The following is a 13,847-nucleotide window of genomic DNA, read 5'->3' on the forward strand; positions in this document are numbered from 1 at the left end:
AACTTTGTGCTTACAAATAAAGACTTATTTTTCCCTTTTGCCTCCCCAGGTGATCTCATGCATTTGCCACCCTACCTTAGGATGGACTTTTTATTGAACCGTGGCGTGCAGGGCACGAGCAGAGACCTGGGTTTGGGCCAAGCCTGCTTGGAGCCCCAGAAAAGCCGGACCTTGAAGCGCCCCACCGTCCTGGAGCCGATCCCCATGGAGGCATCCTCCACGAGAGATGTTCAGTCATGGCAACCTGGTGCTGTGGCAACGTTACCTCAGCGAGAAGGAGCTGAGCTGGGACAGGCAGCAAAAATGAGCAGCTCCCAAGAATCCCTGCTGGACTCCCGGGGCCACTTGAAAGGAAACAACCCCTACGCAAAATCTTACACCCTGGTATAACGAAAAGAGCATGGCTGGACAGTGGCTGTAAATATTTACACTGAAAACAAACAAACAAACAAACAAACAAATCCAATGAAAGCTACCTTTTTTTTATCGAATTCCAATATTTATAATTAAAGAAGAAGATTGCCAAAATATTTGACAAAAAAAAAAATAATAATATGAGCGACAGACAGTGCAAAGACTCTCTTGCTTTTTTTCTGTCTGAGTGTGAGCTTCATCTGACTGGACATCTGAATTTTTGGGTAAAAGAGTCCAGTTTTCTGATCTTCACAAGCGTTTGTGTTTTTACTGATTTTCTACGAAGTGCATGGAGACTTAACTAAAATATTTTAACTGGAAGTTCCATCAGACAAGATTTAAAAGGGAAATAAAAATCACAAAAAAAAAAAATCCACCCTATTTGTGAATTCAACAGGAACATTGGTTTGGAAAAACAAAAAGTCTTTTGTCATGTTTGCACTTTTTTTTTTTTTAAATTAGAAAATGGGTCCTTGATTGTTCTCTCTTTTTTTTGTTGTTAATTAGGATGAGTGATGTCAGTGGAGTGAGGAGATTGATTTGGTTTTTTTTTTTTTAACATTAATTTAATGAGACACTCTTTGCATTTTGTCTATGCGAAATAAAAGGGTCTTCTGCCTTTATTTGTGATGTCTGATTCCGTTGCCTTTAGCTGGGCTTGTTTTTCCCAAGTGTAATAACCATGTCAGTGCTGTACTCTGAACATCTTCTTGTGCCTTTGGGCAGAAAAGGGAAGCAGGGGTCACACCTTTGGAAAAAAAATGGGATTCACTTACCCACCACCTTTTTCGCTGCCATGGGGCGGAGAATGGGGGCAAGTCCTGAGTGCCCTGAACCAAACTCACCCAGGACCCTCAGCATGGGATTCATCTGACACCAAGAGGCTTTTGCTAGGCTTCAGTATTTGTTGGATCAGAAGAAATGTGCTGATGTTGCTTTACTTACTCCTTATGAATGGATCTTGAGTCCATTTGGGAGCAGCTCTTACAGAAATGAGTTGCTTACGTAAAGACTGGGGGGGGGGGGAGGAAAAAAAACCAGCTTTTCCCATAATAGGAAAAACGGGATGAAAAAGTTATTCCAGGTCTAAGATCAACGTGCCTTTCTTCAGAGGGGAAAAAAAAAAATCTTGTTACGTGGGAACTGTCAGCTCCTATTACTTTGTTGCATCTTCTGGTTCCACGGGAAGTGATATTGCTTGTTTTATAGGAAGCATAAAAGATTGAGCAGCACAGTCAGGGTTTTTAACTCAACAGCGTTGGGAAGTGCCTCCCTGTGTGTGTGTCCTGGCCACCTTGGCGTGCCCTGACCAGGAGAACAGGGAGAAGAGCACCCCAAATTAGTCCAGACATGCTGGATGGGAGTATGAGCTGAGGTGTGGAAGTAGCAGAGCCTCGGAATGCTCGGGCAGGACGGGGAATGTCCCGTGATTTCCCCCGCTGATGACAGTGTGGGCACTGCAAACATTCCTGCTGCAGGAGCAGTTCAAGTTGCTGGAAAACAGAAAAGTGCAGCAATGTATAATTGTTTCATTGCTTTCATTAATGGGGTTGTGCTGCTGTAAGGGCAGTAAGTTAGCAAAGTGCTTGAAGTGAATCAAGCTGCGTTTGCATCCTTAGCTCTGTCAAGCCCAAGTGGTAAAGTTTGGGAATTCCAGCAGGAGAAGCCAAATGAGGACATCCCTGAGGTATGTACTTCTTCTGGAAATACAAAGGAGTGCTGAGATGTCACTCAGATAAGGAACCACTTCCCATCTAGTCTGTCTATTGGACCAATACGATCATAAACCAGGTTAAAAATTAAAAAAAAAAAAAAGAAAAAAGAAATACATCATAAAAACCAACCCACCACCACCCCCAACTCCAACAACAAACAAAACCCCAACCTTTTGCCTCCATAAAAAAAAAAAAAAAGAAAAAATTATTTTCAAATAGAATGAAAAAACTGTGTGATAGTGCTATGGTTTAGTTGGCATGGTGGTGGTTGGTCAAAGGTTGGACTTAATGATCCTGGAGGTCTTTTCCAACCTAAATGATCCTGTGATGATTACACGAAAAAAATATTAAGCCATTCATTTGCTTTGGTTTGTTGTGTGGTTTTGTTTTCCATAGGGAGAAATGTAGTTGATGAGAACCTGATTTAATCATGCAGAAAGAAATCTCTTTAAATATTTCCCATTGAAAAACTCCACAGAAAATGAAACTTTTATAGAAGGTTTCAGTTCTTTTTGATTCCCTCAAAACTCTTTCTGCTGTGCTCAGCTTGAGCTGGATGGGGCATCAGCACTGCATGTACAAATAAAAATTGATTTTCTCAGTAGCATTCAGGACTTTTGAGTCTCAGGTCAATTTTATATTCCATATTCCAAGCTTCCTTTTTGTCCTTTGTAAAAAGTTGAAAAGCTTTTGGGCAAAATCGAGGCTTGATTCACTTGCTCCCATTGCTCTCGGCTGCCCTCAAGCACAGGGGTGGTTGGTCCTGTGGCTCCCCACCAAAACCTGCCTTGAGCGAGATACAGGGAGGAAATACTCCCATTGTAAACTGCTGGTGACTGCTGAGAGTGTAAATATTCCAGTATCTCCCCACATCTACCTTTGTGTGATGATCTGGAAAGTGCTACCGTCCTTGGCTTAGTGAGACTTGCCCCTCATCTGTATTCAACGGGCCTGGCAATATCCATCCTCCTTAGGAAAGTGAAGACGCCTTTGGGGGGCCCATATTCAAAGAAATTCATTGCAAGGCTCCTGCTGGTTGAAATCAGAGTGGAACCAGGGCTGCTGCTTCGCTCGGGGAGGCTCAGCCCTGCGGGGTTCCTGGCTCCGTGCCCCGCATCCAGCCGGCTCTTCGGGATGTGTGAGTGTAAACATGTGCATGGCCCCCTTGGCGGGGAGGGGGGGGTTTATTGGCTTTTAATCTTCCAAACTGGAGCAGCAGAGCTGCATAAACATGTAACAGAGGCTTTAAGGAAGTGACTGTCCTCCCATCCAGTCAGGGTTTGGAGGTGAACCTCAGATCGGTGCAGCTGGGAACAGACAATTCCCTGCAGGATGACAGGAAACGTGCTGGTGTGTCTCTATCCAGCACTACTGTAAACATTTCCCTGTAAGAGAACCACCAAAATCCATGGATCCTGTATGCCTGCATCCTGGCATGTGGTATACTTAGAAACACAGGATCATTTAGGTTGGAAAAGACCTCCCAGATCATCGAGTCCACCCTGTGCCCCATCCCCACCTTGTCCCCCAGCCCAGAGCACTGAGTGCCACGTCCAGTCCTTCCTTGGAGACCTCCAGGGATGGGGACTCCAAACCTCCCTGGGCAGCCCCTTCCAATGCCTGACAACCCACTCTGTGGAGAAATTCTTCCTGACGTCCAACCTGACCCTCCCCTGGTGTCAATTTTTGGCCATTTCCTCTGGTCCTGTCTCAGGTTGCCTGGGAGAAGAGGCCAACCCCCACCTGGCTAGAAACTCCTTCCAGGTGCTTGTAGAGAGCAATAAAGTCCCCCCTGAGCCTCCTTTTCTCCAGCTGTTCCTGCTGCTCCAGGTCCTTCCCCAGCTCCATTCCCTTCCCTGGATGTGCTCCAGCCCCTCAATGTCTCTCTTGCCCCGAGGGGGCCAGGACTGGACACAGCCCTGGAGGTGTGACCTCACCAGTGCCCAGAGGGACACTCTCTGCCCTGGTCCTGCTGGCCACACTATTTTTGACACAGGCCAGGTGCCACTGGCCTTCTTGGCCACCTGGGCACATGGTGGGCACATTACTTCCCCCGCTGCACCAAATGCCTGCTTGGAAAACATTCACAGAGGTGAAAACAACAGTTGGCATCAGCGTGAGGTCTCGAAAGAAAAGCCCTGAAGCACCAGAACATCATGGTATCAATGGGAGCACATCTTGCACAAAACTGTGACTCCGAGTCCCCAGGGTGATGGGAGACTTTACTTCAAAAGAGGAATTTAAGAGCTAAAATTCTTCCCTGTCTTCTGCCTGCTAGAAATCAGAGCTCCTTAGAGAGACCCACTGCTTTTCACGTTATACTTTTCCTCGTACCCCAACCTCAGCTAACCCTTTAATGACTCACAGATAGCAATTAACGCTCCCTTTTTGTCTCAAATGAGTTAGCAACTCCCTCACTCCTGCCTTTTCTAAGAACCCTTTTATCCTTTATTCCATTAGTGTTTCATTTAAATTGTCTGATTAACGCAGTCTAGTTAAACTCAGTGCAGTTTTTCCCTCTCCTTGTTTTCAGGGTGGAACTTGCTTTTCCTATTCAGAACCACAGACATTTTGACTCATTAAAAGTTTATCTTTTGGTCAGTTGTTTTTTCAACCAGGTGAGAAATTTTTTTAACCATAGAAATGGTACCATAGCTAAGAAAAGTTAGGAATTATAAACAAGGTGAGGTATTATTTTACCAAATAATGCAGCTGAAAAAAACCAAACAAAACAATCCTCGGCTGCCATTTGGCACAAAAAAGAATCCAGAGGAGCTTTGTGCAACCAGCTCTCCCACTTTCCCAGGCAGCTGGGGGGATGCAGGTGGGCAATAAGTCTCTCCTGATTCCTTGCATGAAGTAATTTGGGGTAAATATCTTCAGGCTTTGACACCCAAACATCCTTTACCATCCCAGTCAGGGGGAGTTTTGCTTGGTTGGGCTTAGGGTGTTTTTTAGGGAGTGTCCCTTTTTTTATTCTGATGATCTGAACAGCAAAGAGGTGGGATTAGGGGGCAGCTGGAAAGACAAACTGCCAGGACACCATTTTCTTAGGCAGGCTGGAAAACTCTCCCAGAGAAGGAAGTTTTATTTTAAAAGGAAGGAAAGGTATAAAAGAAGAAGAAGGGGGAAAAAAAGCATACAGCCCGTTCATAGTTTCAGTGCTAGTCAGGTTATTTTAGGTCACAGCAGTTGCTTAATGGGCTCTCTTGGTCGACTATGAAGCATTCCAGCAGGGAAAAGAGAGTGCTTTTCACCATTAATTTTCTCTGAGCTTGCCTGAGCCTCCCAACGGAAACGTCCCCACCTCCCCAGAAGGAAAATGCCTCTGTAGGAAGTGCAGGAGCCCAGCACACCCCACCAGCACTGCCAGGGGGGTCACGCAGTGCACTTCCCTCGAGGGGGTCTTGTACTTTCTCAACTACTCCTCCTGTTTTCACAATGAATTTTATGCTCCTTTCTTTCAGCATTTCAGGGCAGAAGGTGCTAGAATTGACACTAAAGGGCTCTATAACTATTTTCAGGGTTGACAAGGACCCAGCAGGACTTCAGTACGGGACAGTCTTGCTCCTCACCCTGCAGCACCTTCCTCCCGGCTCTGCCCTCCCAGGTGAATGATTTTCCCCTTCACAGGCACCTGCTTTTGAGGCCAGATGGTGGATGAGGGGACAAGTGGCAGGGATGACCCTGAGTGGAGAGCCACAGTGAGAGGGGACAGCATTCCTGCCTGTTGGAAGAACCACCTGAGCATAAAATGAAGCCCTGTCTGCCTGCAAAGTGCTTGGCAGGAGGAAGGATGCTGCAGGTATTTGCTCTGATGCTGCTGGACACACACACACACACCGCATTTCTAGCCAGTGATTTATTTTTTAATTAATGGGAAATATATACCCATGAGAGATTTCTAAAGCTCTGGGACTGAGTGTGAGAGAAATCGATTTCTCAGAGTACCCAAACTAAAAACATGCTTTGAGATAAACTGGTGAAGTTACTGGTTTTACATCGAAAGCTGCCAAGTTTTCATTCTCTCATCCTTTCAGAAAGCACAACCCACCCCCCACAGTTCAAACCTCTGGACTCCTATTTAATTGAAAGTGAGAAAGATAGAGGTGTTTCATAAAAGGATAGCACATAATGGTGAGAGAGCAGAGAAATCCACAACACAATGGGAAGAAAAGGTGGAAAACCTGAAGAAATGGTGTCATTAAGGCAACTTGCCATCAGAGCTGCACTTGAGGTGCAAAGAAAAGGTGCAAAGATGTAGTTTAACTGAACGTGGGCAATGTTCCAAAATCATATTACTACATTTTTGTACCTTTTCTTTGCACCTGAAGTTTTTCCAGTAAGCTTTCTTTCAGGGCTGCAGTCCCAGGGGGGGACAGGAAAATCACCTGGTACAACAGTTTGACAGAGAAAGCAGTGGTGTCAGTGCTATTTGTAGTGCAGTGGAGGCCTTGGATGGAGTGGGGAGGGAAGGGAGCACTGCAGCTGGGGCTTGGAAACACCAAGCACATATGGAAACATGGACTGTGATAAATTTTCCACTGGCTGTGCTTGATCCTGCAGATTTTCCCTAAAGAAAGCACTCTGGCTTCATGAACAGCTTGACAATCCTCTCTCTTCCCATCCCCTTCCAGGTCTCCTCCTTTCTTCCCCTCCCATCCTGCCCTCGGTTTTCAGAGGATTTCAAGGCTGCAGAAACTCAGTGCAGCTGCCTCTGGGTCCTAGGGAACGTTTTCTTCCCTTCAGCCCTTCTGGAAGCACCTCCAGCCTCCCCCAGTCCCTGTCAAGCTGAGCCCTTGCAGTCCTGGGGCAGCCAGCACCCTGCTCCTGTAAAACCAGAAAAACGGGATCAGCGGCTCCCCTGTATCCCAGACAAGTCTCACTGCAGATCGTTCACACACATCCCAGAGCCTGGAGCATGGACAGCTCAGCTCTGATGGATAAGGGTCATTCCAGAGGCTTGAAATGGATGCCTGCCTCATCCAGAGCTGCAGCTGCCATTATACTGGAGAGGATGAATAGGTTGGTGATATTAAAGACTCCCAGGTGGGGGCAGGTCTGCTGGAGCCTTTGCACACCAGAGTGATGTCCAGCTGTCACCCCATGCCTGTCTGGTGAGCCAGGGACTCTCAGGGAAGTGGGAGCTCGCTGGGACTCCGCTGGATTTAAATAACATTACCCCCAAAGCACAGGGCAGGGACACTTCTGCTCGTGCAGAAAATCATTAGAGAGCTGAAAGGCTCTGCTCTGTACCAGATTCTTCACCTCCGTGTAATTGCTCCAACATTAGTAATAGTAAAATTATATGCTTCCATAAGGAAACTTAAATTAAATGCAACCTAAATCAATTTGAACTTTAAAACATGGAGCTCATACCACCTGTTCTTCCTATAGAACAAATTATATCTAAGCCCCAAGGTCAGCAGCGAAGGAAAAGCTTAATTAAAGTTGATAACAGACTACATAATCACACCTGAACCTACATACAAATAGATGAAGAAGCACCAGAAGCCATTTATTTTATTCAGGTATCCTTGCCTGGGCTCTAATAAGATTTTCCTTTTAAAATGGCAGCAGCTTCAGTTGCATTTCATCTTCCAGGCACAGAAATGAATGGATACCTTGGCAAGCCGCTCTCCACCAACCACAAAAGGTGGTTCATTAGTCTCTGCTGCGTTGGGCCATAGCTCTTTGCACTCCTAATTAAATCCTCCTCTTTGAAGGTGAGCCCTTTCCAGCATCCATGTGAGCAGAATCACCTCGGGCGGAGGAGCCAAAGCAATCGGGAACGCGGGATTGATGAGGTGCTGCTAAAAATAGCTGCGCAGTTTTCCTTGTCACTTCAAAGAGAGCTAAAACAAAACGCTGGAGAGGGAGCGAGGGGCTCGTTTCGGGGCACGCTTTGTGCGAGGAAGGTGTGGGCGCGCAGGCACAGCTGAACTTTTTGTGGCCCATCCCCGTAGCCATTACTGCCCTATCCAGGAGACAATGTCTCCTGGTTATTTTTATAACTCGGCATTTCATTCTTTACTCCTCACAGCAAGGAGCTGAGCTCCTGAATGCGTTCAGCACAAGATCGCAAGCCAGAGACTTTCAGAGACAGAAGCTCAGGGCAAGGTGAAGGGAGTGATTTACTCTGACTAGAAGAAAAGGAAAAGAATTGAAGTCTGAGAGTGCTAGAAAGTGCTCTGCATCAAACCTTAAAAGTATAGCAAGCCCATGATCTCCCTTGACAGCTGTGAACTTGTTTTCAGACACTCAAGCACACAGCAGGTCCCTGCCAGCTGTATCCAGTGCTGTCCCATCCCTTCCTAAGATGGCAGAGCCAACTGCGACACCACATCCATTTCCATATGGAAATGGTCAGTGTTTGCCTCCTCAGGAACTTGCAGAAAGCTTCATGCCAAAGCTGGCAGTGCCAAGAAGAATATGTTTGGTCCAAAGATCACTGCTCCTAGTTACGATTATCCTCATGAGGCTCGTTCCAGTGCCTGTTGATCAGGGAACTCACTGGAAAAGACCACTCAGCGGACACAAAATGTTCATGACAGTCTCTCATTTTCAGCCACATCCAGCAGAAAAACAGCCTGGTCTCCTGCCAGTTCAATCATCTGGCCCAAGATAAAGGAGAGTTATCTGAGTCTGAGGTCCGAGGCAACAAACCATCTCCCAGATTCAGCCTGGCCATCCCATGGCATCTGCCTGTTGGGAGCCTCTTTCTCCTGGACTGGGGGGTCTAACAGAGGCTTGTGGGAATTCAGCTTTTAAGTGGGAGCTTTGAGAGTCTTTTCCCACCATCAGGGCAGGTCTCCACCCTTTGGATGACCTTGGCAGCTCCCCTCAGTTGCCAGGAAGCAGCCCAAGCCACCATCTGTAACAACAACAGGCTGGAACCAGAAAATAAACATTTGCATCTATGGCTTTGCAGGTTTTTTCATTATAAAATGAGGAAAGGCAAATTTCAGAATTTCCATTCCCCTGGCAAGCCACACATCTTCTTTCTCTGTCCTGGGAGGCAAATGAAAAGATTTCCAACACTCACATTCTCTGAGAACAGACAGTGGGTTTGGCCACATCCAGTGACGATCACATTGACATGTTTTCTCTGTGCTGCACTGTCTGGAAAGCAGAGCAGCCAGGACAAGGCTGGACAAGGGCTGGGGCTCAGCAGGGCTGATAAAATTACCCATTACAGAGCCCAGGGTACAAACAACTCGCCTGGAGCTCAGTGAGGGCTCCCAAGCAGCACATTTTCAGCTGAAAGAGGCTCGAAATTTTGTCATGCAAATTAGCGATTGCTCAAATGCTGGCTGAGCCGGCAGAGCTATCAGCTGGTGCTAAACACATTTGAACTTATCAGAGAGCTCAAGATCCATGGACCTCAGGGTCTATCCCAATCCCCGGGGCAACTTCCAAACACACCAACAGAAAGCACAGTTCCTGGAGGGAAATGGCACATTGTGTGCATGGGAATGAAACAATTTCCCAGACATGAGACCTGGAGCAGCCTTTACAGCTCAGTAAAGAAGATCAGCCTGGATCCCATAAGAAGAAAGCAAGCCTTGCCTGCTTACCTAGCAATATATTGACTTGTTTCTTACACGGCTCCGTAACAGAAACTCATCTGCTCAGTCCCAGTAAAACACACATCTAGGTTTGACAGGACAAAATTTGTCTTATTTTTACAGTCACTGAAGTGCCAAAGACTGCAGTAGGGGTTTATGATAAGAGAAGCAGGTGTGTAATAAAGGAGGTAAGTGCTCCACTTGGAGAGGAAAAATGGCAGAGACCGAGAGTGGAAATTCACCACCTTGGAAAAATTCACCACGACTTTAAATTCACCAAGTTTTGCCATGTAAACAAAGTTATGCATAGCTGATGCCTGTGCCAAGATGATGCTTGACAATACAGCTTCTGTCTTTTGCTGTTTTAATCAAAATTGAAAACTTCTGCATTTAGTAACAGTGGCAGTGTCAAATATTATTGTGACCCTGACAGTGACATGATGTAGCCTCAAAGGTAGCAGAACATTAAAGTCAGATGTCTCTGAGCCTTTCATTTAATCTTATTTGCACTAAAAAGATGGGACACTCCCCCCTGAATTGGGTACAGCAACATTTCTAGTAATAAAGGCTCAGGAGCTGCAGAGCTCAGAGAGAGAAAGCTGCTGGTATAGACTCTCATTGGCACTTTTACAGCAAGTTATCAAGGAGTGGGACTGAATAACTCAGAAGTCTGAGTGTTTTATGGGCCCCCATAACACTGTCACAGAGGGGAAGGCTGCAGGGATCAGGTGGTTTCTTCAAGGTCATTCCGTAGGCACAAGACTTAAACCTTCACTGTTTGTCTTGCAGGGCTTTGTTTTGCTCAGCTGAATTTGGTGGCAGGTTTGGGTTGGAAGGGACCTTTAAGATCATCCAGTCCCACACCTGCCATGGGCAGGGACACTTTTCACTAGCCCAGGTTGCTCCAAGCCCCATCCAACCTGGCCTTGGACACTTCCAGGGATCCAGGGGCAGCCACAGCTTCTGTGGGCAGGCTGTGCCAGTAGTTGTTTAATTGATGAGGAAGAGGCTGTGCATGTTCATGAACTGGACCTTAATAAAGCCTTTGACACTGTCTCCCACAGAATTCTCCTGGAGAAATTGGCTGTTCATGGCTTGGGCAGGTGCACTGTTTGCCAGAATAAATTGAGGAGACAAAGGGAAGTGCCAGAAGAGAAGGGGAATTAAGATGAGGGGAGGAGAAAAGGAGAACGAGGAGCAAAAGGAAAAAGTCCATAGAAAAGGAAGAAGTCAAGGAGTCAGAGAGACAACTGACAGTGGCTCCATCTGCAGACCTGAGGGAGACAGTTTCCCTCAGGAAGGGTGGGTGTTCCCCCCACCATGTAAATTTTCTAGACCTGGGCTGGAGTATCCTGATGTTCCCAGTGCCAGTTCTCAGAACCCTTCTAGTCTCACTGGCTGGCAGTGGCATGGTCTGGGCCAGAAGAGGAGCAAACAAGACCTCTGTGGTGTCCTGAAAAAAAGAACCACAGTTGTCCTCTGTGTTCTCCAGGTGACCCCGTGTCTGTGCTGCTTCCCTGGCCATCGCAGGGAACCAGTTTGGGCTATGCAGGGAGAAAATCAGAAGGGTCAAAGCCCAACTAGAAGTCAATTTGGCCAATGCAATAAAAGGCAATAAAAATGTTTTTATACATATGTTAGCATCCAAAGGAGGGCTAAAAAGGGGAAACAGTGACAAAGAGAGAGGCTGAGGTGCTTAATGCAAGTCGTGCTCGACCAACCTGATCTCCTTCAGGGTGACCTGCTCAGTGAAGGAGGGAGAGGCTGGGGTTGGTGTTTCCCTGGACTTTCATAAAGGCTTTGACTCCATTTCCCAAAGCTTTCTCCTGGAGAAACTGGATGGTCATGGCTTGGACAGGTGGACTGTTCACTGAACAGAGAACTGGCTGGACATCCAAGCCCAGGGAGGGGTGGGGAATGGAGCGACATCCCAGGGCTCAGCACTGGGAACAGCCCTGTTATTAGATATTAGAGTCACCTCCTCTTTTCATACACATAATGCCATAAATATTTTCCAGGTGTGACCATAATGGGAGGTCCCAAAGATCAAGTGAAATGTTGCCCTTCATTTGCAGGCATTTGCTGCTTCCTCTCCCCGTGACCCCGTGCAGAGGAACCCGGGAACGTTTGTGGAACACTTGGACACTGCGGCAGCGGCCGTGAAGTGGGATTTGAATCAGCAGGTCTCCAAGGAGACAATGAATAATTTTATGTTCATTTCAGCCTCTGAAGAGGGAATTCTAAATAAAATACAGGTATTCGAAGGGAGAAATTTGCCCATTCATAAGGAGTGGGTTGGGGGAGGGGGGGATGTGGGATTGTGAAGTCAAAACCTGTGTCATAACACATTTCATCACGGAGGAGCAAGTACCATTAATACTGCAGGGGTATCTAATTCTGGCCTTTCTCGACTTCAGATGGTTGGCTTTGCAACCCAGTTATTTTTGATGTGCTTTACAGTGTGCAGAAACTTTCTGATGGTTTCCTAAGCAATGACCTTGCTCGGGAAGAGCATTTCTGTGACTTTCACATAACTTTTATAGCTGATGTTTTCAGCCAGCAGGGTCCTCTTGGGTCCATATCTAAATATATTCTGTCTGAAGAAGTGTCAATTTTATTAAAAAAAAAAAAAAAAAAAAGCAGTGAGGGATGTCAATTACAGCTCAACATTCCCCAGAGTGCTGGAAAATATCTGCTGAATCAATACATACATTTATTAAATATATACATTTATTAAAGAAAAAACCAAACAAGATCACCGCCACAATCACAATAAAGTATGTTACTCTGGGGGAAAACTTGCAAAACTGACTTATTTACAAAAATTCAAATGTTACCTATACCTTTAGGAAAAGCTTGCTACTTATCCCTCCTTTTCTACTACAGTGTTTACTCCATGATTTTTACAGGCATTATTTTCCTTATCCAGGTAATTTTTTTATGCTGTCTGAATACATTCAGAACACATTCAATATATGAACATTTTCTGAAGGCATTCAGAATATATTTAAGAAGGCTTTTGCTCCAAGACACCTTTATTCCAGCACTCTTCATTATCAAAGTAACAATCTCATATATACAGAAAACATCCCAGGATTTTCACCCAGGAGCACTGGCCACAGCAGAAGATTTCAGGTGTAACTTTTAATTCTTCAAGCAGCTGAGCAATCCCCTTGAACAAAAGAAGCCCAGAAGGACAAACACAGACATTTCTTTGACACGTGCAGCCAAAGCACCTTCCAGCTGCAAAGATGTATCTTTATTTGTGGTGGGGTTTTAATCATTAAAAACTGTTTTCTGGGCACTCTGCTGTGGAGGTGATGGGTAGGACAGTGGTGCAAGCCTGTCCTGGCGGCACCCACGGGTGAGGACAATCCAGGAGCAGTGACCGGCACTGCCCTGGGTCAGGTCCCACCACAGAGCACTGATGGTGAGGTCACTGCAGGCTGAAAACCCTGCTGCAGGCTGGGACAGCCACGGGTTTTTGAGCAGGGCTTTGGGGGATTTTTTTTCTTTTTTTTAATTTTTTTTCAAATGCAAAAGCGTTTGAAAGGTTACAATCTTTGTGACATTTTCGTGTCTCTTTTCTTGCTGCTTGCAAACCGAGGCCAAAGTGTAATTCAAATAACTGCTCTCTGAAGTCCTCTGCTTTCTGTCCTTGGCTTCCTCTGAGAGCAAAAAACAGCCCCTGACTGACAGAGAGAAGAGCAGTAGGAGTATAAAAATGAGGATTTTAGGTACCATTTGGTCATATGAGAGAAAGTCCCATGAGTCTAATCCAAACTGACACAAATTTCCATTTTTTAGCAAACATTTAATAATTGTCATTACACTTTTTTTTGGGGGGGTGTGAGGGGGAGGCAGGGGGGCTGTTCACAGCTTTTCTGTCCCAAAGTTGACCTTCAGAGAAGCTACAGCTTCTGCAAGAAAGCTTTCACTAAACAGCTCCTGCAGAGAGTGATCCCTGCTTCCCTTCCTTGGGCCCCATAAAGTGGGAATTCATTCTACAGGCTAGGAAAACTGAACACCACTCCTTTTTGCAGCTGAGAACATTATATCGATTTACACTACTAATAAAACTGGTCTTCTCTTTTTTTTCTTAATATTTGTTTTAGGGGATATGTCCACAGATGCAGAAACAGTTTAGTAG

The 13,847-nt window shown here is 45.9% G+C and overlaps 1 protein-coding gene across 1 annotated transcript in view; it reads left to right on the forward strand.

Moving 5' to 3' along the window:
• Nucleotides 1–1,037, forward strand: part of DSCAM (DS cell adhesion molecule) — a 442,603-nt gene extending 441,566 nt beyond the window's left edge. Inside the window, 1 exon segment of the mRNA XM_050332764.1 lies at nucleotides 50–1,037. Coding sequence (XP_050188721.1) covers nucleotides 50–390 — 341 coding nt within the window. The 3' untranslated portion in view covers nucleotides 391–1,037.
• The last annotated feature ends 12,810 nt before the right edge of the window (nucleotides 1,038–13,847 follow it).

Source organism: Myiozetetes cayanensis, unplaced genomic scaffold (genome assembly GCF_022539395.1).
Source record: "Myiozetetes cayanensis isolate MyiCay16 unplaced genomic scaffold, myiCay2020 scf5-8, whole genome shotgun sequence".
NCBI lineage: Eukaryota > Metazoa > Chordata > Aves > Passeriformes > Tyrannidae > Myiozetetes > Myiozetetes cayanensis.